General features: G+C 38.2%; 3 protein-coding genes across 10 annotated transcripts in view; 2 read left to right on the top strand and 1 right to left on the bottom strand.

Annotated features, from left to right (window-relative positions):
- LOC126583324 (glutamate receptor 3.4-like) overlaps positions 1–25,797 on the top strand; it is a 105,571-nt gene that overhangs the window by 21,723 nt on the left and 58,051 nt on the right. Inside the window, exons 1-4 of one of the 5 annotated variants that reach the window (XM_050247673.1) lie at positions 5,951–6,065; positions 7,178–7,513; positions 24,018–25,354; positions 25,461–25,738. The exons of 2 other annotated variants lie outside the window; for them this stretch is intronic. In XM_050247673.1, coding sequence (XP_050103630.1) covers positions 7,198–7,513; positions 24,018–25,354; positions 25,461–25,738 — 1,931 coding nt within the window. In that variant the 5' untranslated portion in view covers positions 5,951–6,065; positions 7,178–7,197. Of the gene's footprint in view, positions 1–5,947; positions 6,066–7,177; positions 7,514–24,017; positions 25,355–25,460; positions 25,739–25,797 lie in introns of those variants that run through there. 2 more of the 5 variants (XM_050247672.1, XM_050247669.1) reach the window with 2 other exon arrangements.
- Positions 289–25,797, bottom strand: part of LOC126583332 (50S ribosomal protein L6, chloroplastic-like) — a 98,374-nt gene continuing 72,865 nt past the window's right edge. Inside the window, exons 1-2 of one of the 4 annotated variants that reach the window (XM_050247684.1) lie at positions 2,242–2,400; positions 289–1,034 (exon numbers count right to left, since the gene is read on the bottom strand). In XM_050247684.1, coding sequence (XP_050103641.1) covers positions 716–1,034; positions 2,242–2,276 — 354 coding nt within the window. In that variant the 5' untranslated portion in view covers positions 2,277–2,400 and the 3' untranslated portion in view covers positions 289–715. Of the gene's footprint in view, positions 1,035–2,241; positions 2,401–25,797 lie in introns of those variants that run through there. The other 3 variants (XR_007609719.1, XM_050247685.1, XM_050247686.1) reach the window with 3 other exon arrangements.
- The window catches only part of LOC126583320 (glutamate receptor 3.4-like), a 148,697-nt gene continuing 129,815 nt past the window's right edge, over positions 6,916–25,797 (top strand). Inside the window, exon 1 of the mRNA XM_050247659.1 lies at positions 6,916–6,984. Within this exon, the coding sequence (XP_050103616.1) occupies positions 6,931–6,984 (54 nt within the window). The 5' untranslated portion in view covers positions 6,916–6,930. The remainder of the gene's footprint in view (positions 6,985–25,797) is intronic.

Raw genomic sequence — 25,797 nt, 5'->3', positions numbered from 1 at the left:
AACTGGATAAATGGGAATGAAATGGGGTATGCATCAAGAACCGTGTTTAGAATGTGTATAAATGTATGTCATCATTAACATTATATGGTATGAATTCGTGGATTGTGGTTTCAGGGTGAATGCAATATTATTGTATGCATTATTTCCTGAGATTTGAACTCTAAATGATTATTGATCAATGTGTATAAGATACTAGTTGCGTAGAACTCAAGTGATCACTAAGGAATGAAGTTATGTAGTACATGAAATTTCAAAACCACAACTAGTTAGCGTCCATGTGGGAGAATATAAGAATCCTATATGGACTTAACTACTTGTGATAAAGGTGGAATACATGTAGATAATACAACTTCAATAAAAGTTTGATACGTGGAAAACTAATGTCCTATAATTCAGGAAACATATTCGAAATGTTTGGGATGCAACTGCCTTCCACTAACCCTTTTTCCACTGAACTTGATACAACGGGACAATAACCAACTCACCCACGATAGATGGGAGTTGGCAGTCGTTGTTTCTATACATGTAGGAGTTCCCTGCTCACCAAGAAGACATTCTTCGACACATGGTTCTATCACCATAAGAATATAAAGGTCTTGAGTGAGTAGAAGGATTCCTTGTGCAACTAACCATGTCTTCTTCAGAGCTCTTGTGTACAATTAACAACCACCATGGCTGCACCAGGTAAGCTTCTCTCATTACGTTTGATCGTGACCTAGCAAAGCATGCTAATATGAACTAGGGTTGTTCTTACACTAGTCTCTACTGCCTTTCTGACCCTTAGAGCCCCAGAATCCTCCTCCTGAACCAGCACTTCTTGCGGGTAAGTTAGTGAAAGCTGCCCCAATGGTCCCTTTACTGCCAAAGTCTGTCCTTCCAAAGTGATTGTCACATTGGATGGTACTTCAATTGGCTGCTTTCCAATTCGTGATTCCTTACACTCTATTGTCTTCTTCAAAAACCTGACATGAGATACAGATACGCTACAAACAGAGAATCCGTTTCTCTCGCCCCAAAAAGCAGACCGCAAATTGCTGAAACATGATAGCAAAAAGGATCTTCACTAACCAGAAATAATCCACTCTAATGTTAACTTCAAAAACGTAACAAAACAATTTAAAAACTAAGTTCTTATGTTCCATTGGGTTTCTGAAATTCATGAAAGTTTCGACCTTCTCCAAACACTGGAGAACAAAGTAACGGAAACTTCAAAACATAAGAACACAATCTAATCACTAATTTGTTATGATCCACTGGGTTTCAGAAAAATTCATGAATCCATTTCTAGTTTGGACCTTTTCAAAAATTTGAAACCCGAGAACAACGTAACGAAACTTAAAAAACATAACACAGTCTAAACATTAGTTTCTTGTGTTCCATTGGGTGTCTGAAAAACTCATGAATCCGGTTCAAGTTCGGACCTTTCCCCAAATTTGAGACCTGAGAAACCAACACTGCCCTCAGCTGAGGCAAATGCACTAAAATACGATATTATTTATACAAAAGGGATGGAGAGTGGGTTAAGTCCATAATTAACTAGCAATAATGTAGTTCAATTTCACTTTTAGCAAAAATTAAACTTAAAACATCTCACTTAAATATCCCTAGATTTGCATTTGTTACTTGCATTATAAATTTGATACCTTTCCACGTGTGGGGTGTAGTGGGGCCAGTGGCTGGCCATGAAATTGAAACAGCACCGTTTGAATGTGAAACTAAGGTAGGGTTACAATACAGGCCTTCGTCTTCTACCTCTAGATTAATTCTACGGATGTGCACTTTTTTTTGGACTTGGATTGTCTTCCCTCCCATTTAGATGCCCTCTCCGTACCCTCCTGTTTTGTGTGGTCACGGTTAAGCCACGTCAATATTTTATATTATTTTTTTATAAAAATAATAAAACAAAAAGAAATAGTAATATAAAATGTTGACGTGACTTAACCGTGACCACAAAAACAGGAGGGCACGAGGAGGGCACAGAAATTGGAGGGCAGAGAATCCAAGTCCCTTTTTTTTATGCTTAAAACAGTTTTCTGCTTAATAAAATAATCACCTGAAAATATAATAAAATCCTGCGATTCCCACAACCCATTATTCTAATCTTCTTGAAAAATGCTTCAAATTGTCAGAAAGATTCAAACTTTACAAATTATTACAAATAATTTTGACCCAAAAGAGAAGGAACAGAAAACAAATGCTTGAATTAGAGAGCGGCATAGTAAAAGTAAATTGCGAGCTGACCTGGTTTGGAAAGATGAGGTGAGTGAGGAGGCCATTGTTTTCAAGAGCTTGAGAGCATCAGCCGCTGAGCTTTTGTACTCTGCTTCTCGGGACTAATGAAGATTGAAGAGAAAGCATGGAGCCTTTGTTATCCAGTTCCCAGTTCCCACGTCCCACCCACTTCCTACAGTTACAAAACTACCCTCCAGACTTGGGCTTTCCCAAGCCAAGCACGAATCCGGATCCTCGTCGGATCCTCTTTGTGAAAATCCGGAAATCCGTAAATCATATCCGTTTATTGTATATCGTACGGTTATAAATATTTTTAAATATTTTTATTTAAAATTAGATACAAACAGTACCTGACAAAAATTAATCGTAAAATGTACGATGAACGAACACGATTTATGAATCCTATGAATTTTCATTAAAAGTATCCGAAGAATATCTTGTTGGGCCAAGCACATTTTACAAGATGTCAAGATCCATGTACGTAGGAGCCCAAATGACAAAAACATTTTCTAATACAATTTTCAATTTTTTCGTGGCTAAACATTTTATAGTGAAATAAGTTGAGTGGACAATCGGTCAATGTACTTACACAGCTACGCTTTTATCTTGTGAAAAGAGAAATGGTGAGAAGTTAACCTTTATATTTTACGTAGTGCTATTCACGTACTTTTTTTGTAACTTCCTAGATATTTTTGTTAATTTTTTTTCATTGATATTTTTTAATTTATTCAATTCAACAGCTGAAAATTGAGAGAATGTGTGAGAAGTAAAAATACGTATGTGAACAACACCAGGCTATATTTAATTGCCAAATTGAATCAATGAAAATGTTTTCTCTTTAGAAATAGAAGAAGAGATTCTATATTCGAATTTCACTACTCCATTCATGGAAAAAGTATGTTGTTCTTCCTTTTCCTCTGTAATTGGAAATTGTTCTTAGATGTGAAAGTAAAGAGGTGTGTGGTCGATAAACAACTAAAATTATTGTGTTTGTTGAGAAGTGATAGCGTTATTTCATTGATCATCATAAAGTACATTGCTCTAGTGATCAAGACATTGATTTAGGGTGCATTTCACAAACAAGCAATTAGAGTAAAACTCCTACATGACAATCACAAGCACAAGTATCGCCACTACAGAGATGTCATAGGAACAATAGATCATACTTATATCATGGCACACACTGGGCATTCTCCAATAATAAAGTCACATAAAATCATTGCTAAAAGATGAGACCACATTACGCTGTCGATAAAAAACAAGACCATAACGCTCACTAGGTGAGACAACACTCGCTAAACGCAGTACAAACAAAACCTACACTAAATCCATTTTCTCTCCTTGCACTCTTAGAAAAGAAGAAAATGTAAAAGAATAAAGGATGTGTGAAAGTCATAAAAAAAACACTAAATGTTGATAAGAAACCTCCTATATAGGATAGGATATCACTGTCAGCTAGCCTATTTTCTTGCCAGGTGGGATCTTGCTATCATTCGTGTACTCCTCTAGGTGATGTGAGACTCTTAGAATTCCATGGCAATAAATACCCAAGAAAAAACTCACAAAATCCGCCCCAAGTTTGATAGAGGTACTTAATCATCATGAAGATTAAGTATGAATTTGTACGGTTTAATTTCTTTAGTATCTAATCTATAGATGCTTAATGATGATACATATTTGATCGTTCGGTATGATTTAGTGGTCTTCAAACACTCGATTTAAGTAATTTGATCAAATCTAACAATCAAATGCGTCAACACTAAATGCTTGTAGGTACCCAAAAAAATGCTCACAAAATCCGTCACAGGTTTGATACTGGTACTAAACCATCATGAAGAGTAAGTATGAATGTGGATGTGTGAAGGGTGGTCACGGATTTTGACAGCTTCATTTTGGACCACAAATTCTCTTTAATACATTAAATTGGCTGTATTAAATTATGAATGTTCCCCCATGGTATTAATTATTACTATGAAAGTTCAAATAGGAAGACTTTCTTTTCTCGTCATTAAAAAAAAAACACGAGAAAAAGAAAATTCTTGTAGTTAACATCAAGAAGTTGATCACAATAAATATTATAGTGGGTTTTGATTTCTTGTTGGAAAAATTATAGTGGGTCTTGGTCAAATATTTCTTTATACTTAATTCTCATGTTTACACAAGCATAATGCACACATGTGTCACATATGGCACATTTTATACAATTACGATTTTTTTTTAAGTTGTGAATTGCCCTAATAGTTAGTACATTATTTTTAATTGATGGCGTCCCCAATTCAAACAAAACATGTTTTATTTTATTCCTTTTTCTAATTTTTACTATAAATACAGAAAAACTATGAATACTGATAAGACAAGTTACATTATGTATCATTTTCGTGAATGACAAAATTATAGTTAAATGAATTTAGCCAGAATGGTTTCTGACATTAACATAATTCCTCACTTTAGTCCCTAACATTGAAAATCGATAATAATGGTCCCTGAGTTTGTCAGCCGTCAATTATTTTGGTCATTATGTGAAAAACCTCCATTAAATGGAAAAGCAAGGGGTTATTGGACAAAAATATTTTTAATTTAATAGAGATTTTTCATATAAACACTAAAATGATTGATGGTAGATAAAATTAGAAACCACTTATATCGATTTTCAATCTCAATAACAATCTCAATGACCAAAATCGGTAAGTTATATTAATCTCAATACCATTTTACTAAAAAGCATTAAATAAAATAATAACAAAATTGCTCAAGAGTCGGTTGAAGTTCAACTGTTCAACCTAAATCATCATTTTGGTTTGACGTGTACTGATCAGAGCCACTATTATGTTAACTTGCGGACAGCTAATTATATGATGCATATTATATAATATGCATCTAAAATAAATAATAAATATAAAAAATATCCTAAAAAAATGAAAAGCCAGAAGTTGATTCTTTACTTGTGCTTGGAAGACTGTTATGGGTAGGGATAGACACGGTTTGGTTCGGTTAGGTTCCATCCACAAATGGAATTGGAATCGAAAAATTTCAACGGTTTGGTTCGGTGCAATTCTACTTAAATTTATTACTAAAATCATATGGTTAGGTTCATGACAGTTTCGATTCGGTTCATGCCGGTTTACGGTTCTAACCAAAATTATATATATATATATATATATATATATATATATATATTTAATTTTTCTACTTCTAATACCAAACACATATTTCAACTACAAGTTTAAGTAAAATTGAGTTTCCGCTACTAGATCTACAAGATTTGTGACCGGAAGATATAAAGTGTGCATATAAATATAAATCAAAAGATAGAAAGACTCATATCAAGACCAAAGTGTAGATCTTAAACTAAAACTAAAGTGTACATAAAACATAATATACTGGAAAATAATGGAGAAAAATAATGTAAGGGAAGAAAAGTGAAAAAACAACAAAGAGAGAGAGAAGTGAAGAAAAATATTAGGCTTATGCACATGGACTTCTTGGAAAACTGTCTTATTAATATAAAAATAATAATAAAACAATAATTTATATTAAAAATGTTTCGGTCTGGTTCTTCCGGTTCTTAATATTTCCAAACCAGAACCATAACTGTTTGAAACGATTCGGTCTGATTTTTGTTCCGGTTTTCAATTTTCTGGTCAACGTGGTTTTTAACCGTTTTTTTTTATCACGATTCGATTCGATTTTTCGATTTAGCAGTTTTTATACCCACCCCTAGTTCTGGGAAGACAGAAGTCTAGCCAAGACTTTAAGAGAAACAGCATATGCAGATGCATATGTACAGTCTAAACTGTTGAAAGCTAAAGCTTCAACCAACTTTGGCTATTCGGGTATCTAAAAATGCTATCTTCTTCCACTCAACTTCTTTTGGAAAATCTTATTGTTTAAGGCTGATTTTATTTTATTTTAACTTTTTGTGTACTTTTATGTTCTGCGTGTGGTTTGCTTCACCAACTTGTTCATATAAATACTTGTTATTTTATACTGTTTGGGAATAGGGATTCCTGGCTTGATTTGGTAATGATGGTAGTTTAGTACACTGATTAGCCGTTCAAAATTGGAGTTTTAAGTAAAACCCATGTTAAAATTGTTCTTCTGGTTCCCATTTGGGTATTAATTTTAATTTTTAGAAACCACGTGGTCTTAGCCATTATTCAAGAGGATTTTAATCGGTTTTATTTATTTATTTGAGTAAATTGTAGCTATGGTCCCTGAACTTTACTCAAATTGGACCAATGGTCCTTCAACTAAAAATCCATTACCATTGGTCCTTCAACTCATTAAAACGTGTAGCTATGGTCCCTCAACTAAAAATTCATTACCTTTGGTCCCTCAATTTTAATTCAACTGGAGAAATGATCCCTTAACTTTATCCAAATTGTAGCTATGGTCCTTCAAACATAACTCGTTTTGACAAAATTTTTTACGTAGTTGACAAAAATGACCATAATTACACACTTTGATGAGTTGAGGAACCCTAATTAAATAAATGGTTATTCCAACATAACATATTTTGACAAAATTTTGAAGAAATTAATGAAAAGGACTATAGCTACACATTTTGATAAGTTGAGGGACCAATGGTAATGGATTTTTAGTTGAGGGACCATTGCTCCAATTTGAGTAAAGTTCAGGGACCATTGCTACAATTTACTCTATTTATTTTTGTTAATAGGAGTTTTTGAGTAAAACCTCATGTTCAAGCTTGTTCTTTTGGTTCCATTTGGGTATCAATTTCAAGAATCCAAGGTGCAATATTAAAGTGGAATTTTAATTGGGTTTTTGCTGCAAAATCTTGGTGTTCAAGGTAAAATATATAATCTGGATTATCTTCTGAATTTTGGAACCCATGATGTTAATCTTCAATCTGCCATTCTTTACAGGTCTTTGTTATATTTGATTCACTGCTTAGTCCAAGTTGAAGACTTGACAAATTTCGCAGTTGCAGAGATTTCTGTAGGCATGGAGGTATTGCTGATGAATAGGCCTACTGACCATGTACGCAAGGTAAGAACACTGCTTGCATTGATCTTGTGCATGTGGGTGTCCATGCAAGTGATGGCTGGAACAGAAAATGCCACGCATTTGTCTGCAAGGCCAAGTTCTCTGAATATTGGAGCTCTGTTTACTTTCAATTCGGTTATTGGGAGGGCAGCCAAGCCGGCAATTTTAGCTGCAATTGATGATGTCAATTCTGATCAAAGCATTCTTCGCGGGACAAAATTGAACATTATTCTCCATGACACGAATTGCAGTGGATTTCTTGGAACTGTTGAAGGTATTTCCTACAACTTGATTCTAAAGCATGTATGGAACAACAACCTGCTTCTTTTATAGTCTACTACTACTAAATATGCCCGTGCGTTGTTGCGGGACTTTAATGCATCAGCCTTAACTGCATAAATAAGACACATTTAACTTGAATAGATTAAACATAATCCTGAATTAACAGAGGGATAGATGAGTGAACGAGATTGGTAAGATAAACAGATTGGTTTATATATATATATATATATATATATTGTTTGTACCGTACTTGACTAATCCCGAAACTACTGAGCACCGGCCAGCGTTATATTGTCAAGAACCCAGAAGAGTTTCCCTCCAACTAGGAAGCCAATCACAACGTGACACGTGTCGACATCAGAAGCTAATCATAGCGCGGCACGTGTCAACATCAGAAGCCAATCACAACACGACACGTATCAATGTCAGAATGAAACTAGAAACTCTCTTCTATAAATAGAGATCATTATTTCACAATATTTCCTAATGTCATTTGTACTAAATCATTCACTAGTACTCATAAAAAGAGAGCTTGAACCTATGTACTTGTGTAAACCCTTCACAATTAATGAGAACTCCTCTACATATTTATCCATTTACATACTTATCCACACTAGTACTCACAAAAGGTTTGCTTCCCTGTCTTTATCCATTTACATACTTATCCACACTAGTGACTGGAGCAATCTAGCGAATGTCACAAACTTAACACTTTCTGTTGTACCAAAGTCCTCACTGATTTTGTGCATCAACATTTGGCGCCGCTTATGGGAACGACACTTATTCCCACTTTCTTCAGCTTTGTCAAGTTGGTTTCCACCATTCGTACACTCTCTTTTGACCAGGCATCCCTCTCCAACATGGGGAGCGAAGGAAGCCACAACACACAGAATGACACCCTTCTTGATCCTAGTGCGAAGCAACAAAGGAAGGACGGAAAAAGGGTTTCTCTTCAAGCTAAAGTCGATGAGCTAGAAGCTCAGAACAACAAGATATCAATGAAGAATGAGGTCCTCCAAGAGCAGTATGAGAAGCTCTTTGAAACGCTCCACGAAACTAGGCGTACTCAAACACGCGAGCTCGTTACCCCTGTGGACATCAACCATCATCTGGGTGCCCCCAACACGTAGGGTCACCTTCCTTCGACATGGGTATCCCTGATGAGGAGCGAGCTAATCATCAAAACATTGATCAACATGAGACTTCTCTCAACCCAGCTGCTTCGACCTGAAGCAGGAGAAGTGGAGGAAGACCCCTCATTGCAGAAGGGTTGGAAGGATCAAAAGCCATTTATCTTGACTGCCGAGACTTCCTAAAGCAACGTCGAGAGAATCCCCTCCACATATGCTCGAAGATCAATGACCCAAGGGTTTCTGAAAGACTCGGTCCCCTCCCACGACCCAGGCCGGCTGCCAATCTAAGGAAGGAACGACAGGTCCCAGAGGAACATGAAGGTACAGGGGACTCTGAGGTATTCCGACAGACTAGCCCTAGAAGTCAGTACGGCGAGTCCAAGGAAAAACCACGCGCCCTTGCTCAAACTTTCCTACTTCCAAGAGGCGATGGAGACTTACGAAAGAAAATTCCAGTAGTACATGGCTCCACTCAGGACCCCCTTGTCCTACAGCCCCTTGAAGAAGTAAACAAGTTGAAGGCCGAACATCAGGCCGAGATACCTGACTGGAACCAACCCAGGCGTGGCCCTCTTACAAGGAGGATCCTCGACACCCCCTTCAAGCGAAGACAAAATAAAAGCTTGGTTTACAACTATATACTAAAAGGGATGACCTAATTGAACACCTTAACCTCTTTGAGTCCACCATGGCATATCGGATGCACACCGACGAAGAGCGATGTCTTATCTTCCCCTCCACCTTATATGGCGGAGGTCTAAACTGGTATTTCTGTCTTCCACCTGAGACAATAGACTCATTTGAGGAACTGAGGAAACTGTTTGTTTCTCAACACATCTTCCATACCGATCCTTTGCATTCTACAGATGACTTATACATTATTTGCCAGAAGCCGGACGAGTCACTACGAGAGTATGCCGGTCGCTTCAGCCATGAGTATTCTTGCTGTGCTGAGGCAAATGACAAGACCACCCTCAAGGCTTTCACGGTAGGCCTACGTGATTGTTTCTTCGAGTACATGATCAATGCCAACACTTGGAAGACTTACTTTGAGGTGATGGCACATACTTACAACCAGGCCTCCGCCGAAGCAAGGACATACCAAGGGAACCCCCATATGGTTAACCCCTATCAACAAGTGGGAAGTGGAAGTCAAGTTCTACCAAGTAAGGAGATCTTGGCCATTCAGACACCCATTGCATCATCTTCTGCCTCATTTAGCTACTCGCTAAGTCACCAAACGTATCTGTCTCTTGGTAAGAGGAAGGATTTTTACTCTCAGTAAGCCCATTACAACAAGAGGGATAAAAGTTTGTATCAAGACAACCAGGGGTGAACGTACCGTCGACTATTATGACTATAGGGCCAAGCCTCACTCTTTCAAAGTGGATGACTAGGTATTAAAGGAAATGCTATTATAAGAAGGTATACACATTACAAATGTTTTGACTCTCAACCGCTTGAGATCTTTTGTCACATAAGCCATTCGACAAATATTTAAAGAAAAGAGAATTCAAACAACTTCAGACAACTTCTTCTGAGTCTTTTACGTTCCTAGCACTGGAACACTTGGGCTATGCTGACCTACCCTTATACTTCAACTCAGAGCTTCAACATGCATACTTTGACACAAAGTACGTGATACTAAGTGTTACAACCAACATGGTTCACATATCAACAGCATGGATCCCTTCATGCATAGCAAAACATTCATAAGCATCACTCATATCGATCAACATAAACATCATACATTCCAACACATTCATACATAAACATCATACATTCCAACACATCCATACATAAGCCAACTGTGCTTCGACAGAGTTCAACATACTTTGTGTTTTCGACATTTCCTACAATGTGCCTCGACACCTTACCCTTATTCTCACCAACCAGGTGATGAAATGTGAAGAAGGAACTCATCTTCATGCCACCAACCAGGTAATGAAATGTACAACCCGTACTCTCCTTCATGCCACCAACCAGGTGATGAAATGTACAACCCGTACTCTAATATCATTTGGCAACTTGCCACTCATGCTACCAACCAGGTGAATAGGGAACTCATCTTCATGCCACCAACCATGTGATGAAATGTACAACTCGTACTCTCCTTCATGCCACCAACCAGGTGATAAAATGTACAACCCGTACTCTCATTCATGCCACCAACTAGGTGATGAAATGTACAACTCATACTCTAATATCATTTGGCAACTTGCCACTCATGCCATCAACCAAGTGAAGAAGGAACTCATCTTCGTATCACCAACCAAGTGATGAAAGCAACTCACCATTCATTCCACCTACCAGAAGACGAGTGGTACAACTTGTACATGTGAACTCCTATCATTCACAAATAATCAAAAACCCTCAAGCTTGACAGCTCAACTAAGGGAGCACTTATGCCCAACAAGAGTTATAGTCACCAACAAATTCTTATTGCAAGCCAACAATAACTTCAGTGCATGGCATACAAAGATCAAACTATTCAGCCCTCTTGCATCTGCTTCAGACATTTCTCATCTGTAACAATGAAAACACTACAACTCGTAGAAAGCTTCACACACTCTTGATCAAGACAGTGTGAAGCAAAACCAATTTATGGTGCCAACAAAAGCTTCATTAAAGGAGTTCAACCATAATTCTCAAAAGCTTCACACTCTTAATCAAGACAGTGTGAAGCAAAATCTGACCATTAGATTCCTGCAGCTGGTCGAGCTTCCTCTTCATGTTTGTAGCATAGTCATGTGCGAGCCTGTGCAACTGTTTATTCTCATGCTTGAGCCCTCTGATCTCTTGTTTGAGACTTATCACTTCAGCCGCCAATGATTCAACTTGGCGGGTTCGAGCAAATTGGCGTTGGGCCATATTAGACACAGAACCTACACACTAAACACTGAGAGCCAGAGAATCCTTAACAGCCAACTCATCAGACCGTTTGGAAAGTAGTCTGTTATCTTTGGGAGTGAGAAGGTTCCTGGCCACCACCGCAGCTGTCATATCATTCTTCATCACAGAGTCCCCAATGGTAAGAGGACCAGTATGGGATAAGAAGGATGGACGCCATATGTTGTCTTGAGAAGGCATGGCTGCCTCTTCACCAAAGTTCAAGTTAAAACGACGATCAGATGGGCCAAACATTCTCAAAAATGATGAAGGAGAAATGAGGTGCAATAAATCTCTGAAGTAAGGGAAAAATTCCTACAAGCAATAACTCTCTGAATGTACTTCTTGCACACAATTGGTGCCCTTACAAAAGAAAGGGCAACTGGGTCGTTGGTTCAAAAATCGAAGAAGCACCACTCTCCGGATTCCGAAGTGGCACCACTTTCCATATGCAACATCAGATCCTCGGGTACCATAGATAACTTTGCCAAAGATCTCTGACAAAGATTAGACACATAAATTTTGAAGGTCCAGCTACCCTACTATTACCCACAAGGGTAAAGGAATAGTACCATTGCTTAATAACTAGAAAGTCCCAATGTGTGTCAACCTCTGTGCTCCGTGGCAAGGCAGACTAGAAAAAATGCCCAACCCTTACTCACATTTAAGAAAACACTCCCAACAATATTGCTTGCTCAAAAATCGAAGAAGCACTGCTCTACGAATCTTGAGAGCCAGACTCCCAACAGGATTACGTGCTCAAAAATCGAAGAGGCACCGCCCTCCAAATCTCGAGAGCTAGACTCCCAACAGGATTACTTTCTCAAAAATCGAAGAGACACTACTCTCCGAATCTCAAGAGTTAGACTCCCAACAGGATTGCTTTCTCAAAAATTGAAGAGGCATCGCTCTCCGAATCTCGAGAGCCAGACTCCCAATAGGATTACATGCTCAAAAATCGAAGAGGCACCGCCCTCCGAATCTCGAGAGCTACACTCCCAACAAGATTACTTTCTCAAAAATCGAAGAAACACTGTTCTCTGAATCTCAAGAGTCAGACTCCCAACAGGATTGCTTTCTCAAAAATCGAAAAGGCACCGTTCTCTGAATCTCGAGAGCCAGATCCCCGACAAGATTGCTTGTTTGAAAACTGAAGAAGCACCACTCTCCGAACTTCGAGAACCAGATTTCCTTGGATAAAGCTTGTCTGCAATCTTCACATGCAACATTAACTTTCCAGATACCACAGACCACTTTTTCAAAGTGCTCTGACAAAGTTAAAACACATGAAGCTTGCAGCTCCCACTACATTGCTATGACCAAGAAGGGTAATGGAATAACACTACTACTTGTTGTTTGGGAGACTCATATATATGTCGACCTCCATCATCCACAGCCAGGCAGACTTGCAAAAAAAAAATGCTCAACTTTTCTTCACATCCGAGAGGGCACTCTCAGCAGAGTCTCTCGAAATACTCAGCTTCTTTTCCTCCTGATAATACCTCTGCAAACAAGCCACACCAGAGCAAGAGTATCTCATATCATCAGGGTTAAAAGCAAGAGTGTCCTATATCATGCTTTTTCCCTGTCTTTTCCTTTGGCCTTGTTCTTACCTGCAAGACAAGGAGAAAGAGAGCAATCAGTCAGCACTTGGAATCAAGTTTTCAGTCAAGAACTGACTATCTGGAACCTATTTCCTGATTACTTACCTGGCATTGCTCTCGAGTACTCATCTTCAACATCTTATGCTTCCAGAGAAGATACCACATCTGCCTGAGGAACAGATAGGGCAAGTGAGAAGGATACAAGGAAGCATTTGGAGACAAGAGTAACAGAACACGTGCCGATACATCCACTACTTTGTCAACAGGAAAAGTATCCCATATCATCAGGTTCGAACGTACTCTAGATTTGAATGACTTGTTTTGACCCTTAAATTCTTGAGTCGACCTTATACTCTGGAGGAAACCAGAAAACCCTTTAGCCTAGTTCAAGAATAAGCCTATGGAAAGTTACTTCTTCAAAAACAAAAGTATCTCATATCATCTCTTCTCCATTTGCTTATCCTTATCCTTGTTGCTGTTTACGACACAAGGAGAATGAGAACAATTAACCGGAAGCCGAAGTCGAACCTCCGATCCAGGTTGCTTGCTTAGAAGTCTGATTGCTTACCTTGTCTGTTACCTCCTTCGGCAAATCTCCTAGCTCAGCGACTTGGGGGACTCCTACTATAGGGTTTGTATCGCACTTGACCAAGCCTGAAAGTACAAGTAAGCTTCAAGTGAAATTGATACATTACCTTGTGCATCTTCATCGGTTAAAGATACCACCCCTGAATGGAGGAAAAGTACTTCCAAAGAAGATGCCACATCTACATATGAGATAGATAAGGCAAGTGAAAATGATACCACACTTCGGCACTTTGAAGTATCGTGATTACTCAATGGCTTGGATCTTGCAAGTCCCTAACCGAGGAGCTTCCCTCACTCGGGAATTTAGGGGAGCACTGTTTGTACCCTACTTGACCAATCCCTAAACTACTGAGCACCGGTCAACGTTATACTGTCAAGGACCCAAAAGAGTTTCCCTCCAACCAGGAGGCCAATCACAGTGCGATACGTGTCGACATCAGAAGCTAATCATAGCGCGACACGTGTCAACATTAGAAGCCAATCATAACACGACACGTGTCAATATCAGAATGAAACTAGAAACTCTATTCTGTAAATAGAGATCATTCTCTCACAATATTTCCTAATGTCATTTGTACTAAATCATTCACTAGTACTCACAAAATGAGAGCTTGAACCTATGTACTTGTGTAAACTCTTCACAATTAATGAGAACTCCTTTACTTCGTGGACGTAGCCAATCTTGGTGAACCACGTACATTTTGTGTTTGCTTCCCTGTCTTTATCCATTTACATACTTATCCACACTAGTGACTGGAGCAATCTAGCGAAGATCACAAACTTAACACTTTCTGTTGTACCAAAGTCCTCACTGATTTTGTGCATCAACATATATATATTCAAAAGATATTACACTTCAAAATCATCAATTAATTATCAACTAAAAATAATATTCATTAAACCTACAATAGTATAAATCTATTCAACAGAAGTTAAGAGAACTAATAATGAATTTGACCTACTATTTTATTTGTATATTCAATTTTTAAATTCAATGTTTATAAAATTTGTTCAATGGATGCAAAACACTCAACTCTATTAAATTATTACCTCCATCAAGTTCCTTTTCAGAGATCCACTAGTCCCTCTAAAAAATCCCACTTCAACCACATTATAAAATGCACTACTCCAACTTTTTTCAAAAATGATATTCTAAGAAACTAAATGCTTGATGAACCTAAGAAGAAGATAATATATAAATGGGTAAATCGCCAAAATGGTCCCTAAGATTTGCATAACTCATCACTTTGGTATCTGAGATTCCAAATTGATAAAAGTGGTCCCTGATATTGTCCACCATCCATCATTTTAGTCATTCCGTTAAAAACTCCGTTAAGTGTCCCGTTGCTCTTGGCCGGAAGTTTGGACAATTTTCAAAGCTTCGTAACTCAATTGTTTCTTAACCAAATTCGACCCATAATATATCAAAATGAAGATAGGAAAGTGTAGAATAAGATTATACTAATTTCAAAACCTAATGATTTCCAGAGATGGCCGGAAAATAGCCTCAAAATTGACTGGTTCGAGTGAAAACTTGAAAAATCGCATGAAACTGGGTAAACTTTAAACGTTCATAACTTCTTCAATACTCAACGAAATCAAGTGATTCAAAAATGAAAATCATACTTCTCGATGAGATGAAGAGAATGGTATCTTTTTCGATGGCTAAATAGCTGTAGTTTGTCAGGAAAACAGCTCAAAAGTGGCTAATTTGAGACCAAGACAGCCATTTTCGAGCCATTTTCCGGCCAAACCACGGTGATTTAGTGGTCAAAACAGGTATCATTCTATTTGTCTCATCGAGAAGTATGATTTTTGTTTTTGAATCACTTGATTTCGTTGAGTATTAAAGAAGTTATAAACATTTAAAATTTACTCAGTTTCCGGCAAGTTTTCAAGTTTTCACTCGGACCAGTCAAGTTTGAGGCTATTTTCCAGCCATCTCCGGCAACCATTGGGTTTTGAAATAGGTATAATCTTATTCTACACTTTCCTATCTTCATTTTGATATATTATGGGTCGAATTTGGTTAAGAAACGATTGAGTTACGAAGTTTTGAAAATTGCCCAAATTTCTGGCCAAGAGTTACGGGACACTTAATAGAGTTTTTAACAGAATGACCAAAATGATGGATGTTGGACAATCTCAGGGACCACTTTTATCGATTTGGAATCTCATGGACCAAAGTGATGAGTTATGCAAATCTCATAGACCATTTTGACGATTTACCCTATATAAATTTATACTAAATTGTAATATTAAATCCACATATACTAAAGTAAAGTTATCGTAAATGCCCAAAAAGAAATCTAAACAAAAAATTGAAACTAAAAACCAAATGGTTATCAAACGGCTCCTAAAGAAATACACATTTTGGATTTATTAAATGAAGTTTTTCAAGACCTTCAACTAGGTGAGACTAATATACAAATACAATGCAGTTATAGGGATTGTCCAAAAATCACTGAAAACTATATGCTTAACAATAATAAACACAGTAAATTAACAGTGTTAAAAGAAAAATATTATTGGAATTATTGTATACTTTTGCTTTACATGTACACTGAAAGCTCTCTGACAGTAAGTTAACTTTAATAGTTGTTGTAACACTAGGAAGTAATGGTTATGTCCAACCTTTGGGTCAACATTTGTGGGCTATATCTGCAAAAAAAAAAAAATACTAAAAAAGTTTAAACACAAACCCCCCCCCCCCCCCAAATTATAAAATCAAAATATAATGTATTAGTACTACCCCTTCTCTCCCATTTTTCTCTCACCCTGCATTTCTACAAATCACCTACCTCCCTCTCTCCCTATATACTCTCCACCTCTCTCATAATGTCAAAACTCTCAAACCCAATTCGGTGCCTCATTAGAACCCATACAGAATCTAATTAAATTTTTGGAAATTTTAACGAAAAGCTCTTGGTACTACTCACTTTAAAGAAAAATCATATTTTTACACTAAAAAGTCAGTCATGATATTATTCACTTCACTCTTTATTTTGTCTTTATCGTTAAAACTCAAAATTTTAAAATCATTTTCATTAGTTTTTACCCAAACAAAGAATTCAATTTGTAATATTTTAAAATTGAAGAAAACAAATTCCACAACTTTGGAAAAAAAAAAAAAAAACTCCCAGATGCAAGATTCAAAGAACTTACCACAAAACATTAGCCTTTTTGGCTAAAAATCATCTCCAATCCAAATCAAACAACCGAAGAAGCTTAAACCACTTTGGTTTTTTTAGCGAGCCAAGATTTGTGAGGGATAGGAAAACCTAAAAATATCCCAAACGATCCCAAATTTTAGAACTGCTTTAAACCAACTTGCCATGAAATTATAGCCGCTTGAGAAATCTTCTTCAAATCAGAACGGAAGGGCAGCATAGACTGCCTTTCTTTTATTTTTGAAAGAAAAGTTCCACTTGCTCCAAAGGTAAATGAGTGGAATACAAAGCAAGAATTGTTCAGAAAAAGTACCGTGGATTATGATGTTAAGGAAACCAAGACTTCCCTATTCATAATGGTATAAACTGCAAATCACAATATTACCTACTCCAAATCGGCCGGAGAACTCACCAGGAAACCAAGGCTTTTCTGGGCATAGATTTGTTCATACAGTGAAGATGACGACAGTCTCGGCTGGTATATGCGATGTCAAGGGGTTTGCGGCTGGCGAGACTGAGAATGGCAAGAGAAAATCAGTGAGGGGAGTGAGAAAAGGGAGGGATGAGGAATTTGACGGTTACAGTGAGAGAGTACGAGAGAAAAAAAAAAGGGAAAGAAAGAGGGGATGGAAACTGTGCACATGAAGACTCTAAGCAAGTTCTCGTCCTTCTTTAGACTAAAGTAATGTTGCAGTTTCCTTCAGTTTTGGGGAGTGGAAAAACAAGATCCTACTAAATAAGAAACCAGCTTTTAGAGCAAGCTGCTACTGATTTCATTTATCAAAATGTTCTTGTTTGCACATTTTGTTTCTTACTGGTGTTTTGATTTTTTTTTCCTGCTAAAAGCTCTAAAGCCCGTACCATTATTGTTAAGAATGCTAGATGATCAAAATCTCGAAATACTACTCCTTCATCAAAAAGCACATGGCGGGAGATATAAATCATTCTAGTAGCAATATCGAGACACTTGTAACCTTTATGTTGCAAACTGTATCCCAAAAATACACACGGCTGACTTTTGGGATCAAGTTTCGATTGAACATAAGGCTTTAACCGGGGAAAGCACTTGCAGCCAAAAATTTGAGTGTATGATAATCTAGAGATTTGTGAAAGAGAGATTCCCAGGGAGAGCACTTTAAAGCAGTGGGAAGCCGATTAATCAAGTATATAGCTGTAGCAAAAGCATCAACCCAAAAGTCATAAGGAACTTTAGAAGTTGCAAGGAGAGTTCTTGCGGTCTCGACTATGTGCCTGTGCTTTCGTTCAGCACAACCATTTTGCTCGGGGGTATGAGGACAGGTAAGTTGATGTATGATACCATGTGTTCTCAAGAAACTGGAGAATTGAGTACTGGTAAATTCCCCACTAGAATCAGATCGCAAAGTAACAATCTTAGTGCACAGAAGATTCTCAACCATAGATTTGAATTGAGTAAACATAATGAAAGCTTCAGACTTGTATTTAAGTGGAAAGAGCCAACAATATTTGGAGAAATCATCAACAAATATGATATAGTATCAGAAACCTTAAACAGAACTAACTGGTGATGGTCCCCATACATCAGTATATAAAAGCTCCAAAGGCTTGCTTGATGAACAAGAAACATAAGGAAATGGTAACCTGGAACATTTTCCCAGTGCACAACTGGAACACAAAGACTGATGAGAACTACCAGTGAAAGAAATATAAGAAGTTAAAGCAATCTTATTCATTATTCGAGATGAAGGATGGCCTAATCTTTGATGCCAAATATCCTGAGATGCCTTGGATGTTGCTGCAAAAGCATGTTGAGGACCAGCATAAGGAATTGAAGTATGAAAGAGATAGAATCCATCACGTACAGGTCCGTTACAATATCAGAAAAATATCTTCTAAGTTTTATCTTTTACAATAGTAGCCTTAATAGGTTCTTGTTAGTGTTTGTGTGTGTGTTTTCAGTATGTGTTTCAATGAAGGTTGTCTTCAAAGATGGAGAGAGTTTCAGAGAGAAGAAGCTGCAAAAATGTCTCTTCGAATTTCATTAACATTTCACACAATACAATCTAACCGTTATATGAAGAAGGAAGGGAGATCCTTCACTCTTCAACATACAATACAATCTTAGCCATTCATTGGTATCATCCTATGAGATGATGCCACTTGGCTTATTCTATTACTTAGGCTAGATACAAGATTAAAGTACCATGTGGACTATGATCCAATGGCTCACATTTAAACAGAAACAAAACATAGAGACATGATTCTTACTGCCAAGCTTCAGCTAAAGGGTTATACACCAACACTCCTTTCTAACCCTTTGGCTGATTTAACTCCAAGTAGCTCCCTTAGATACACAAATCGATCTTTAGGTAAAGCCTTAGTAAGCATATCTGCAATCTGCTCCTCTGTCCTGCAGTACACTAACTCAATCTCTTTGGCTTGAATTGCTTCTCGGATGAAGTGGAACTTCCTGTTGATGTGTCTTGTCTTTTGATGAAAGACTGGATTCTTTGCCATAGCAATGGCTGATGTATTATCACACAAGATCTGAGTTCTTTCCACTTGTTCTTCTTCAAAGTCTTCTAGAACAAATCTCAGCCACTTTGCTTGTGATGTAGCCTCTGCTGCACTAACATATTCTGCTTCTGCAGTAGACAGTGCCATAGTGTTTTGTTTGATTGAAGCCCATGAGAACATACCAGATCCTAGTGTGAATGCATACCCTGAAGTACTTCTCATATCATCCTCACTTCCAGCCCAATCAATATCACATTAGCCGATTAGGGTAGTAGTTTTTCCCCTTTCAAAGACAATACCAAAATCGATTGTTCCCTGGATGTATCTCAGTACCCTCTTAGCTGTTCCCATATGTTTCTTAGTGGGATTATGCATGAACCTTGCCAATATACTTGCTGCAAACATCACATCAGGTCTAGTTGCAGTTAAATAGAGCAGACTTCCAACAAGCTGCCTATATTCTCCTTCATCCGCAGGTTCACTTCCATCAACTTTGCTCAACCTCTCATTCATTGCAAGTGGAGTAGCAACTGATTTGCATTCTTTCAGACCAAACTTCTTAATTAGTTTCTGTGCATATTTCTTTTGGTGTATAAAAATGCTGTTCTCAGTTTGCAGCACACCCATTCCAAGGAAATGATGTAATAAACCCAAGTCAGTCATCTCATAGTGTTTCATCATGTCATTTCTAAATTCTTCAAGCATTTGTGGACTGCTACCAGTATATACAATGTCATCTACATATAGAGAGACAATAATGATACCTGAGTTCTTACATGTCTTAACATACAAAGTTGCCTCACTTGAACTCTTCTTAAACCATGCACTATTGAAGTATGCATTAATCTCGTCATACCAGGCTCTTGGTGCTTGTTTCAAGCCGTATAGAGCCTTGTTTAACTTGTACACCTTTGTTTCTTCACTTTCCTTCACAAAGCCTTGAGGTTGCTCAACATACACTTCTTCTTTCAGTACCCCATTGAGAAATGCAGACTTTACATCTAATTGATACAAGTTCCATTTCTTCTGTGCAGCAAGGGCAATTAAAGTTCTAATCGTATCCAACCTTGCCACAGGGGCAAAAGTTTCATTATAGTCGATTCCGGGCTTTTGTGAATAGCCTTTAGCCACCAGCCGAGCTTTATTCTTCTGCACAGTGCCATCTAGATTAAGTTTGGTCTTATAGACCCATTTAACACCAATAACAGGCTTGTCATATGGTCTCTCAACAAGCTGCCATGTGTTGTTCTTCTCAATCATGTCCAATTCAGTTTTCGTTGCACTCCTCTATGAATCATCTTTAGCTGCATCCTCATAACTTTCTGGTTCAATAACACACATGTTGCATTGAGCCATGATTTCATTGATACTTCTCCATTTCTTCGGTGTATCATCATAAGTTGGAGATCTCTCAGGCACATTCTCACTTTGAGAAACATTGTATTCCTCAAACTGAGAATTTTCATCAACCTCACAGATTTCATTAGCATTCTTATGTTCAGTGATAACTGGAAATGTCACTCCAGTATCTATATTGTAATTCCAATCCCAAAAATTATCCTCATCAAATGTGACATCCCTTGAGAGAACAATCTTTCTTGAAATGGGATCAAACAATCTGTAGCCCTTCTCACTTGAACCATAGCCTACAAAGATACACTTGTGACTGTTTTCTTCCAGTTTATGTCTGAGATTAGAAGGTATATGCACATAGCACAATGAGCCAAATATCTTCAAATGAGCTATTCCAGGTTTTCTACCACTGTAAGCTTCAAATGGGGTTAACTTCTTCAAAGCTTTGGTAGGACACCTATTGATCAAATAGATTGCAGTATTCACTGCTTCTGCCCAAAATGCATATGGAAGGTTTTTTTCATGTAGCATTGACTTTGCCATCTCCACCACAGTCCTATTCTTTCTTTCGGACACTCCATTTTGTTGAGGAGTGTAGGCCATAGTCAATTGTCTCTGAATTCCTTGTCCATTACAGTATTTGTCAAACTCTGCAGAAAGGAATTCTCCTCCTCGATCACTCCTGAGACATTTAACCTTATATCCACATTGTAACTCAGTCATTGCCTTGAACTTTTTGAAACATTCAAACGCTTCAGACTTGTTTCTCAAAAAATACACCCATGACATCCTTGTGCAGTCATCTGTAAACAACAAAAAATATTTGTTTCCAGAATGAGACTCTACTTGCATTGGACCACAGATATCTGTATGAATCAACTCCAGTGGATCTTTAGCTCTCCAAGTCGATTGAGAAGGGAATGAGTCTCTGTGTTGTTTACCCAACATGCAACCTTCACACACACTTTGGGACATTTCTAGTTTAGGTAATCCATGCACCAACCCCTGTTCTTCAAGTACCTTGAGACTTCTCTCATTCAAATGACCCAACCTCTTATGCCATATCTGAGAACAATGTGTGATACCTGCTTTTAGTGCATACTGTGTTACAGGCAACATTGTCAAAGGAAAACATCGATTGTTGGTCATATGTACCCTCACTACTAAATTATCCAGTGACCACCCATCAAAAATATTCACTACATCACCTCCAAACAACAAATAATAACCGTTTTCCATCATTTGTCCTACACTTAGAAGATTTTCCTCAAGTCCAGGAACAAGCATTACTTCTTGTATATGTTTTCTTCCCAATTTAGTTTCAATCACCAAGGTTCCCTTTCCTGCCACTTGACAAATTTCTCCAGTTCCCATCTTTACTTTGGAGGTCAAATCTCTCTGAACATTGACCAATAATCTCTCATCTCCTGTCATGTGGTTACTACAACCACTATCAATGTACCATGAGTTATTGACTTGCACATCGGTCACTGCATTGCAGGCATAAAACAGTGATCCTATTTCTCCCATTTGCTTCACATAATTAACTTTCTGCACTCCTTTATTCTCATGACAGTCTCTCATAGAATGACCTGGCTTACCACAGCCTGTGCACTTTGGTTTACCTTCATACCAACACTTCCCATAGTGCAACCTGTCACACCACTTACAATCACCCTGAGCATTGTTTTGCTTCTGGACATAGTTAGGCCTATGATCCCAATTCCTTTAAGTATTGTTTTGTCTCTGAGGATAATTGGGTTTGTGATCCCAATTCCTTTGAGTATTACTCTGCTTCTGAACATGGTTTGGTTTATAATCCCAATTTTTTCCCCTTGATTTCCAACTCTCTTGAGACCTTTGATTCCCAGAAAATCCACCACTTTTGACACCCTTAGATGCTACATTTAAACTTGCAAATGCCCTCTCAGTCGAAGACTCAGTATGTAAATCAAGCCTCTGTTCGAATCCTTTTAGAGAAGCTACAACCTCTTGAACCTCAATAATTTCAAGATCTCTAGAATGCTCAATTACATAACAAATTGCATCATATATTTTCGGAAGACTGATAAGTAATTTCTGCACAATTCTCTCCCTAGATAGCTCTTCTCCATAACTTTTCATTTGATTAATAATATCAAACAATCTAGAGAGATACACAGATAATGATTCACTATCCTTCATACGAGTATATTCAAAATCTCTACGTAAACCTTGCAATTTTACATTTCTTACTTGTTTATCTCCTCGGAATTCACCCTTTAGAACATCCCAAGCTCCTTTGGATGTCTCTTCATTCACGATTCTGGGAAAGATCTGATCCGATACTGCACCTAGTATCATTCCAAGCGCACGAGCATCCTTCATCAGGATCTCACTGAACGACACTCCATCCGTCGTCTCCTTCTTCGTCTCATCAACCACAGCTTTCTCAGACTTCGGATCTGGTGGTTCAAACCCATTTTCTACCAGCTCCCACAAACCATACGATTTCAGTATAGTTGTCATACGAATCCTCCAAAATTCATAGTTCTCTCCATTGAAGACGGGAGCTCTAAGCTCGACATTGCCGGACCCAGCCATATGAGACTTGGATACACGAAATCACAATTTCCAGATTCGATTGAAGCTCAAAGATGTAGCTCAATCGCACAGATTTCACGCCCAGATTAGACGATGAAACCAGGCTCTGAGGCCATGTTAGTGTTTGTGTGTGTGTTTTCAGTATGTGTTTCAATGAAGGTTGTCTTCAAAGATGGAGAGAGTTTCAGAGAGAAGAAGCTGCAAAAATGTCTCTTCGAATTTCATTAACATTTCACACAATACAATCTAACCGTTATATGAAGAAGGAAGGGAGATCCTTCACTCTTCAACATACAATACAATCTTAGCTATTCATTGGTATCATCCTATGAGATGATGCCACTGGGCTTATTCTATTACTTAGGCTAGATACAAGATTAAAGTGCCATGTGGACTATGATCCAATGGCTCACATTTAAACAGAAACAAAACATAGAGACATGATTCTTGCTGCCAAGCTTCAGCTAAAGGGTTATACACCAACAGTTCTATGTATTTCCATTATGATCTGTAAATGCATTGTTTTGTATGATTCTTCCTGCTCGAGCACTGTAGTTCGAATTTTGTTGGCATTACCATGTCCTTGTGTCAGAACGGATAAATTTATAGATATTATTGTTATCCCTGCCTCACTCTCTGTCTTAAAACTAACAATTAAAGTGATGTCTTTCTCATTGCAGCTCTGGAGCTGATTGAAAACGATGTGGTTGCCGCAATCGGCCCACAATCCTCCGGAATAGCTCATGTCATATCCCATGTTGTTAATGAGCTCCATGTACCACTTCTTTCATTTGGAGCAACAGACCCCAACCTTGCTGCTCTGCAATACCCATATTTTGTCCGAACCACACATAGTGACTATTTCCAAATGCATGCAGTTGCTGATTTAGTTGAGTATTTTGGATGGAAAGAAGTAATAGCAATCTTTGTAGATGATGATTGTGGCAGAAATGGGATTTCTATACTAGGCGATGCCTTGGCGATGAAGCGTTCTAAGATCTCATACAAGGCTGCCTTCTCTCCTGGAGCCCCCAGAAGCGATATCAATGAAATGTTGCTGGGAGTGAACCTCATGGAATCTCGAGTTTATATTGTACATGTTAATCCTGACTCCGGTTTAACAATTTTTTCCATTGCTAAGGCACTTGGAATGATGACCAGTGGCTATGTCTGGATTGCAACGGATTGGCTTCCTTCCCATTTAGATTCACTAAATCCCCCTGGCCCCGACACAATGAATCTGTTACAAGGGGTTGTTGCTCTTCGTCATCATACCCCAGATACTGATCTCAAAAAGCGCTTTATGTCTAGATGGAGCAAATTGAAACATGAAGGGACTCCAAGCTTCAATTCTTACGCGCTCTATGCATACGACTCTATTTGGCTAGCAGCCCGTGCTCTTGATGTTTTCTTCAACGAAGGTGGGAATGTATCTTTCTCTAATGACCCAAGGTTGAAAGACACAAATCGAAGCACACTGCATTTAACATCACTCCGTATTTTTAATGGAGGCCAAAAATATCTACAGACGATTCTCAAGATGAACTTCACAGGTGTAAGTGGTCAGATTGAGTTTGATCAAGATAAATATCTAGTTCGTCCAGCATATGACATTCTGAATATTGGAGGAACTGGTTCCCGTAGAGTTGGCTATTGGTCAAATTCTACTGGTCTCTCAATCATTGCTCCAGAGATATTATATAAGAAGCCATCCAATAGGAATACCACTGCTCAACTTTACAGCGTTATATGGCCTGGTGAAGTTACAGCTATACCTCGGGGATGGGTATTTCCCAACAATGGCAGGCCACTGCGAATTGGAGTGCCTTATCGAGTAAGTTACAAAAAATTTGTGGCTAATGACAAAAGCCCTCCAGGGGTCAAAGGATACTGTATTGATGTCTTTGAAGCTGCTGTAAACTTGTTGCCGTATGCTGTGCCACGGACGTATATGTTGTATGGAGATGGTAAGAGGAATCCTGAGTACAGCAGTCTTGTAGCCCAGGTTGCGCAAAATGTGAGTATCTAGGTTAGCATTTTGATTAGAGGTGAACAGAATCACCTTGATATACAGTTTTGTCTAACCAGAACTTCGATTTGCTCATTTCCTTTTTCTTTTTCAGAAATTTGATGCAGCTGTTGGAGATGTTACAATTACTACTAATAGGACAAGAGTGGTTGATTTTACGCAGCCGTACATGGAATCGGGACTTGTTGTAGTTGTACCTGTCAAAAAGGCAAAATCAAACCCTTGGGCTTTCCTCAAGCCGTTTACTTATCAGATGTGGTTGGTCACCGGTGCCTTCTTCCTTTTTGTGGGAGCTGTTGTTTGGATTCTTGAGCACCGGTTCAATCATGAGTTCCGTGGTCCACCAAGCCAACAGCTCATAACCATTTTTTGGTTAGTATGTCTTACATCATTATGGCCGTTGATAAGTGCCTATACAAGTACTTTTACTG

Source organism: Malus sylvestris, chromosome 9, assembly GCF_916048215.2.
Source record: "Malus sylvestris chromosome 9, drMalSylv7.2, whole genome shotgun sequence".
In the NCBI taxonomy this organism is placed as follows: domain Eukaryota; kingdom Viridiplantae; phylum Streptophyta; class Magnoliopsida; order Rosales; family Rosaceae; genus Malus; species Malus sylvestris.
This window is presented reverse-complemented; position numbering and strand designations above follow the sequence as displayed.